This window comes from Coregonus lavaretus, assembly GCF_964263955.1.
Source record: "Coregonus lavaretus genome assembly, chromosome: 10".
Taxonomy (NCBI): domain Eukaryota; kingdom Metazoa; phylum Chordata; class Actinopteri; order Salmoniformes; family Salmonidae; genus Coregonus; species Coregonus lavaretus.
In genome coordinates, this window is record NC_139997.1 from 52,450,568 (window position 1) to 52,459,242 (window position 8,675).

An 8,675-nucleotide genomic window follows, 5' to 3' on the forward strand; every position below is an offset into this window, starting at 1 on the left:
TTGATCAGGTGATAAAGACCAAATGGCTTTTGGCACGTTTTCCCACAAGATATATCTGACAGATAAACACTTCTATAATTTGCATTGAATCTGAGTGGTGCCGTGAATAATATGCTCTTAATGTTTGAAATGCCCCAAAATTATGTTGTCTCTACCATCTGTGTAGCATTGAAATTAGCTCACTTGCAAAGCAGAGCACATTTCTTTCTGTTTTTGGCTGGATTGACAATGAATGGCACCTTTGTTGTAAGGAGTACATGGACTATATCTTCCTTTTGCCCGTCTCAAGCAAAAGAAGATCAGCATCTGTCAAACAGAGCTGTCTGATCTTGATGTGAATCCACTTGTTTGAAGGGCACTCTATACTGGCAAATATAAAGATGCAATCCTTCTCTGTTGCACATGGAATTACTGATATAGTAGGGCCTACTTGGTCGCTGTGTCTTTCCATTTCAGTTGAGCATTGATTAGATGCGCAGAAATAGTGAGTTATAAAGAGTGTTTGTTTTGCCTTTTTTATTGAACAGCCAGTACATTCATATATGGAAAAACACAAATACATTTAGAAAGACACAATTGTTAAAATTAGCTGAAAAACACACAATTAAGGGTGTTGGAGTACTGTTTATCCACTGTGTTTGCCTTCTTTTTTGTTAACGGGTGCTTCCAAATAGTAGGCCCTACACACACTTTAATTGAAGTTGGCATGGATGAGCTATTTTTGTGATACATTTTCAGCTCAACACAGAGGTTTGTGTTGAGATGTAGCATCATCTTGTGGTACATTATGAATACTGAATCTAGGAACATTTTGTTGTTTAATGCCCTCTGATGGTTTAAAGGAGAATTGCAGTTGTACTAGGCCCATTCACTCACATTGGAGGACCATAGAGACGAATACCAAGATACATTTTGTTGTTGTTTATCTATTGTACTAGGGATGTGGTCAAAGTGAATGGGTGGAGAGAGGTTTTTTTCATCATCTATTAGGGAAATCAGTATTTGGGTTTCAGAAAAAGTGTGTGTCTGGTATATTTCAGTTTTAATAAGAGCGGTATCTACAAGTACAAAACGTCAGTATCTGTGGCCCCAGCCTCAGTCTATAGAGGCCTGTCACATGTGGCCAGGAGTGTTTCAGATGTATGGTGACGGGTCGGAGCGGTCACACATCTGAAGCTCCATGTGTGAAGTGATGCCAGAGAAGCGCTCCTGTAGGGGCAGCAGGTAACCCAGGGCCTCCCCCTGAGAGATGGGCCCCATGTAGCGGTATGGACGGATGTTGAAGATCTTTACACAGTACTCTGTCATACAAATTAAGAAAAGACTGTTAATGTAAGGGGGATGACTCGGTGAACAACCCTTGCATGATGAGTAACCTTGAGCAACCTTCCCTGAAGACCTGAAGACTTTAGCTCAGTGGGACAATACAGTCTTGTGATGCACATCAGACCCTGGTTATGATAAAGTGTGAAACAATAATAATATAAACAACACCCATTTAGTCCCAGATCGGTTTGTGCTTTTGCCATGATAGCAAAAACTGGCTCTCACACTAACAAACATTAGGAAGCCATGGAAAACTGCTTCTTCCTTAATTCTTCAACACTGCCCTGCAGTCAGATTATAGTTTATTTGTTCCCTGTGAGGCCTAATCATGCTACAGTTTGGAGAAAGATGAAAGAGTCTGACAGAACATGTGTTCCTCCCATACTGCGGTTCAATTAGAGGTAGCGAGGACCAGAATAATGTTGTTTACCCGTTCCTGCGCTGCTGCTTATCAGGCAAGGATGCACACGGCTAATGCAGACGCATGGCTGTGCCCTTAATGACGGCCATTACTGGAGATAATTACGCATTAGCTGCCTTTGATAGGAATTCAAAAGCAGCCAGGTCCAAGTGTCAAAGGCAAAGGGGAGCTCGGTGGAATCTCAACCCACCTCCACTACTGTGGCTTATCCCTCCAAATCCCTCATAATTTCCTCCATAATGAGACATCAGCCTCTGGCCTGGAGAGAACATAGGCCTACCTAATGCCCCATTACATACTACTAGGTCATCTAGAAAGGTTATAATAAATAGTTAGTGCTGTTCAAGGTTCCGCTCTCACAGTCATGGTATAGGAGCATCCTTGAGTTACCAGTCTCTTGTGTGGTTTTTGCTGATTGGGAAATCTACGGCAATGAAGCTACAAGTGTATACTGTACAGCATGAAGTGCTCACCGGAGTTGGAGAGTTTAACGCCATCGTACTGGATACCGACCACTGGCCCCCTCAGGGTACCTGAGAAGGGGGAGTTGACAATGCTGTAATCGTCACACACCACATCCACTGCCTTGTGGAGGCTGTCACCGTCTCTGTGAGAGAAAACATACGAAACATATGATCCTTTTAAGCAAATGCATATTCAGACATGCCTATTTACATTTTAGTAGACACTCTTATCCAGAGAGACTTACAGGAGCAATTAGGCTTAAGTGCCTTGCTCAAGGGCACATTGACATATTTTTCACCTAGTTGGCTTTGGGGAATCAAACTAGCAACCTTTCGGTTACTGACCAAATACTCTTAATCTTAACCGCTAGGCTACTTGCCACCCTATATATTTCAACCTATATTGTCAATAATGTAATGTAACCCATCTTTCTGTGGTTTAAACATGAGCAGTGTCAAGCTCAGAGAGGTATGATAAGCTCTGTGAAATGTCCCCAAAAGAGAAAAAAATAGGCCCCCTCCCACCTTCTAGAGTTGAAGCCCCCACAGCCAAACACGTCACAACCCCTCACTCTGTTGTTATGGTGACCAGCACACAGGACGCTCCAAGCCCCGGCTGTAGAGACAAGACATGAGACTGTGTTAGCACTGAATATAACAGAAAGCCAATAGACTCCCAATGTGAATTACCAAGCAGAGAGTAGTGTCTCACCTGGCATACAGCACTGGTGTGTCTTAGGTACAGCACACTTGTCCTTCAGGTACCTCCCCTGACAGACGTAGGAACTGTGTTGGCAGATGCCACCGATGCTGGAGCAGACAGTGTCGTTCCAAGGCTCCTTGTCACTTTTTGGACTTCCTGTCTCTTTGCCTTTGACATTTTTGTTTTGGGTCAGCTTCTTTCCTTTCTTGTTGTTTCCCACTTTTGGATCCCTTTTGACCTCAACAACATCTCTGACATTCTTCTCCTTATCCTTCTTCACCCTTCCATTACTTTGCTTTTCACGTTCAAGAGCAAAACCAAACAGCAGGACTTGGATGTAGGAGAGCGAGAGCGAGAGAGAGAGAGGGGCGGGGTGGGGTGGGGGGGATTTCTCAATCACTCTCAATTAATAATAATAATATATAATAATATGCCATTTAGCAGACGCTTTTATCCAAAGCGACTTACAGTCGTGCGTGCATACATTTTTGTGTATGGGTGGTCCCGGGGATCGAACCCACTACCTTGGCGTTACAAGCGCCGTGCTCTACCAGCTGAGCTACAGAGGACCTCACAATTAATTAACTTGTCCTGCAACAAGTAAAAGTATGCAGGGGCCACCACAGGAAAAATCATAAAGAGGATGATCACAATTAGCGCTAACTTCTAAGCGTAGAGGTTAATGGTCAGGTTGTAGTTATTCTGACCAGCAGCCATTGCTCCCACCCAGACCTCAACACTAGTGTTGGATCTTCATGAACTCTATTACCCTCAACGCCACAATGAATTTCCAATCAGTCATGGCACCTGAACACACAGGCCTTGTAATTGAAATGTGCTACTTATCACTAAGGCATAGTCAGGCCTTACAGAAAGCAAGTTTCTCTGGCACACTCGACACCATTGTAACCTCGAGGAAAAGCAGTGGGGTTTGCTTTTCTAGATAAATCAATCCTAATGGATTACACAGGCAGCCCCTGATATGAACAAACAGGACAGACACAACTAACTGCACATGCTGGTCCACATGGACTTGTCGTTAGGTTAAATAGCACTCACTGGTAGTTTTTATACAACCAGGAGGAGCCCTGTTTAGGGGCACTTAGACAACACATCTATTTACATGGCAGAGTGTCTTATTTTACTTTCTGAAGAGACAACTATGACAGACAGTGGAAGAGTTTCATTGCCCTAATAAGATGGATGCTGTTTGTTGCTCACCAGTCCTTCAGAGCCACTCTGCCAGCTAGCACCTAGCACCCTTGGTTAGATGTAATGTTGCATGAAACACTCCATCATGCTGTAAATACAGTAATTCCACCAATAACCTGCTGCAACCCCCGAGGATTTTGTTTACATTCATTTTTCAGCCACTTAATATGGTTCTCTTCATGCACAGTTGTTGTGGGGGTGCTAGGCACTGAGTGTGTTTATTGTTTTGACTGAAATCCACTTTTAAATGCAACCCCTCTTCCATGGTGCATGGTGCATGCTCTAACAGGCTGGTAAAGTAGCCTGTATTTGCTACTGGACTGTATACTTACAGCATACAAGAAGAGCTGAGATCATGGAGATTCTAAACAGCATTCTGGCAGTTTGGACTGGCACTCCAAAACCTCCAAAATAAGGATAGAAACAGAAACCAATTTGTTATGTAATGCTCGGCAAGCTTTCGATTTTGAATAGTTTTATTAAAATAGAAGACTGAATACATTCTCAAATAGATAGATCTAAGATACTTTATTATAGCCAAAATGTAAAGCTACGTCTTGATAGTAAAGTGTATCCAGTGCTTACCAGTTCTGTGGAGGAGTTGTGTGGATGCAGTGAGGGCAACACAAAGAGAAGACTGTGTGAAACCAGGTCAGCCCAGTCTTGAGTATGCATCCCTCCTGGCCACAGGACGTTCCACCACAGTCAATATTGATATTGGCATTTAAAAAACATATCCACCGGCCAGTCTCTCACTCTCTCCTGAAGGGACTTCTTCTTCACTGTGTTACCGCTCCTAAAGAAACTACTCTAACCAGGCTAACCTTACCAGATCTATGCCATTCATTACTACTATGACTTTTATTCATTGTAATCTTCATCATCATCATCATACTCAGCATCATCACCTCTCCATCAGAACCAAAACAGTAGTTTTCTCCTTCAGCACCATACCAGTGTAATCTTATCTCCAAAACACATGTTTTATCCTGCAATAATACAGTTTTACATGTGACCATGCCATGTCAGCATTAGTATGGATGGAAGCCTATGAGTCTCGTGGGTACATCTCACCGCTGCATGCCCCCTGTCAGAGCTTTACTTAACAAGATAAAAAATACATTATTCTCGAGCTCATTGTGCCCAGCATCAGCCCAACATCTATTATGAGATAATTAGCTTGAAACAAGCACACAATGCAACTACATTCAATCAATATAATGAATTTACTCTCCTCTAATTTGGCTATTCAAATGCTGCCACGTGGACATAGCACATGATGGGCAATCTGTTTAGAGCCTCTTTGATGTCAGGCTGTTAGGCCTAGTACAGCTGGGGTTATAGAGTCTCTCTCTCTCTCTCTCTCTCTCTCTCTCTCTCTCTCTCTCTCTCTCTCTCTCTCTCTGCCCTGGGGGTGTTATAGGACTGGACCAGGCCACTTGATGGTGTGTCGACACACTCTGAATCTTAATGTGGTGGGAGGAAAGGGGTTTTGGTGGCAGAGAGAGTTGAGCCTTTTCAGCCAGGCGGCTTTGATAATCAAATATCTCTTGGGGGTATTATGCTGATAAACCATATGGCAAGGAATTAGAAAGAGATGGGAAAAAGAGAGGAGAATGAATGGAGCCGTAGCTAGCTCTCAGCCAGCAACGTAATCTAACACTTCATCCTGGGCAGAGATGGGGGTACGTTGGCTCAGAGTGACTTTTCGGTACATGCACCACATTCCCTAAAACTCCTCGGAGGATACGAGTGACATTTCACTCTGGCTGCCTCTTTCAGTCAGTTTGTTCTGGCTTCTTCAAGGAGACAGAGAGAGAGGGGAGGAGAAGCCACAAGTGTTTCCTAGCAACAGTGTGTCCGCAGCAATCCCCCTTCCCTCTCTACCCTACACTCCCTCCCTCCTTCCCCGAGTTGCAGCAATGCACCACTTGCTCCAGAACCTGAAATACATTATAATTCTCTTGACTCCCCGCTCCCTTTCACAAACTGCAGGGCAACATGAAATGACATTCAAGCCTCACAATCTTTAAGGAAAAGGCACACAGAGGGAAAAATCCCTGTAAAGGTTGAGGCGAAGCAATTTCGTGGGAGTCGCAAACCACTGGCAGACAAAATGAAGAAAGACCACTGTGATATTTCACCACTTTAGAAGCTATGCAGCTACTTGGCAAAGCCTGACTTCTCTCAAAGCTGGGGAAAAGAGCTGTCTCACAAACCTGCCCGTGTGAAAATGCTGAAGCACATGATGGATTGGAGCTGTGCTTTGTGCAAATCAGCTATCTCAACACAGCTCCAAGTCATGACCACTTGGCCGAGTCGATCTGTAAACATATCTGAGGGACTTGGGGAGGGGGCACAGGCAGACTGCCTCTGGGAAGAGAGGAGTTAGGCGGGAGGAGTGTTTTTCCCAGATGTGTCCGACAGGGGGCGCTGGATCACAGCTAATGTGTTCCACTTACATGTTTTCCGTGTACAGTACACCACATGGAGAGGGAATGTAGGCTACTGCAGTCTAGTTACATGTCTAGCTCTCGACACCTGCAGGAAAATATTTTTTTACTGATCGTCTCCCAAAACACAGACAGCACATCTCGCAAATGCCCTTCAGCATTCTTGAACCCCTGAACTCCTGTGGACCGTGTTGAAGGCCTGCTTGCACCCATTGATCCAGAAAACTGTGTAATAGATTGGATCCAAGGCATCCCACACTTCAACTCTATATATGACTAGATTTAAACCCATCTAATAAAGAAAATGTAGACTTCAGCCATGTTGTTTATGTCAGTAAATTAACTGCCCTGGGTTTGATTTATTCCTAGTCATGGTGAAATTAACCAGGAAGGAGATTAAATATGTCCTTGTAAACCCTGGCTATTGTTTCCACTTTTATAATGAAGATGACAGGGCAGGGGAGTAGGGAAACATTAAAAATAAAAATATTGGATACTCAATGAGAATAACATTTTACTCTGGATACTGTGTCACAGTCAGAAATATATGGTTCACTATAGCAACAGGTATCACTACCATTTTGAGTAATGTGCATTACCGCTGTATATTTTTCTGGTTTTGTATAACATGAAGGATAAATGGTGCCCTTTTAGAGTTTTGCTCTGGTGGCCTTTATGACATTTTCTTTGATTTTGCTGTAACGTCAGCTCAAAGAGAATTGAACCGAGCACATGACAAGTCAACTCAATCGCTTTTGAGCACTTACTGAACATGAATGTCATGTGTCTCTCCTGTCTTTGACTAGAAAGGTGACCTCTGCGGTTAACACGGCCACACCTCTAACTCTCAGGAGAACTGCATGGGTAAAACTTTTTACCGGTCTTCACAGGGGCTTTGTAGGAGCAAGAGAGGGAGCTGTTTGACATGGCAGGCAAGATGAATGTCACACGGTCAATCAGATATTGATCAAAGTGGAGAGGGGCAGATCATGATGGATCGGCGAGGTGGAGAGAATATGAATCACAGCAGGAGAGACGAGCCACATCCCAGAGCTTTGATGAGGAAGAGGAAGAAGACTCATGGTGGAGCAGTGCTCGAGATGAGAAGGAGGAGCAGTGCTCAGTACAGAAGCATAAGCAACGCATCTCAGTCAGTTTGTCACCCCGATTACAACTTGATGGCAGCAGGGGACTCAAAAGAGAGTCTATAGCCTTTGAACCTACTGCTCACACATTCAGGGGAACAAATTAAATGTCTGCCCTGTTCATATAGCCTGCAGCAACAGTTAAGTATTCACCCAACCAGCTGCCATGTGAAGGAATAACAGTGGCAAATTCAACAGCTTTTACATTGAAGAGGCTACTAACAGAACATTTGATTGTCAATCCATTTACACTGCAATGAAACTTCTGTTACCTCACTTCTAAGAACAGTGGACTGCTAAAGTTATGTAGTGTTGCTTCCAAAGTTGCAATGTCTGGCAGCAAATGTGCTCTTTGGATATAGGCTACACAAGACGTTACATCTACCCAAGTCTGACTCCATCATCCACGCAACATCCAATTTAAAAGTCTGTTCATTAAGAAGCTCATAATTACACCCACATTATCTATAATTACTGTATTTCTACATCACACTTGGCTGATAAAAGTTATTCCGTGCAGACTAATTACACTTTGTGAACACCGATAGCACACATAATTAAAACCAAAGTGAAGCTCACACGGCCGTCAGCCACTCTGAGCAAATGATTGCTTTATTCTCTGGGTGAAATTCTCACATACTCGCAGATGATGAGACACAATGTGAAACAGAGAGATGAGAATAGAACGAAAAGACCAGAACAACAACATATCTTCAACAATACACAGATGGACTAGAGAGAATGTACCCATATCCTTATTTGGAAGACCCCCTGTTGGTTCGCTAGTCAGATTGTTTGTGCGTACTGGGCATCAAAATATCACCAAAAACAATAGATATCACAGATATGAAATTATATTTAAAAGGTGTCATAATTTAAAAAAAGGTGCCCCTGTAAAATAAGTGATTGAAATGAAGAGTGAGTTTTGAGACTGGCTCTTTGCTTTGCTAC

General features: G+C 43.3%; 1 protein-coding gene across 1 annotated transcript; it reads right to left on the reverse strand.

Moving 5' to 3' along the window:
• Positions 1–499: 499 nt before the first annotated feature.
• Positions 500–4,751, reverse strand: LOC311136059 (leukocyte cell-derived chemotaxin-2-like). Its single transcript, XM_084170122.1, has 6 exons — positions 4,712–4,751; positions 4,459–4,530; positions 2,924–3,244; positions 2,737–2,827; positions 2,221–2,354; positions 500–1,301 (listed from the first exon to the last, which is right to left on the reverse strand). The coding sequence occupies exons 2-6, from the start codon at positions 4,499–4,501 to the stop codon at positions 1,135–1,137; spliced, it is 756 nt and encodes a 251-aa protein (XP_084026248.1). The 5' UTR covers positions 4,502–4,530; positions 4,712–4,751; the 3' UTR covers positions 500–1,134.
• Positions 4,752–8,675: the final 3,924 nt, after the last annotated feature.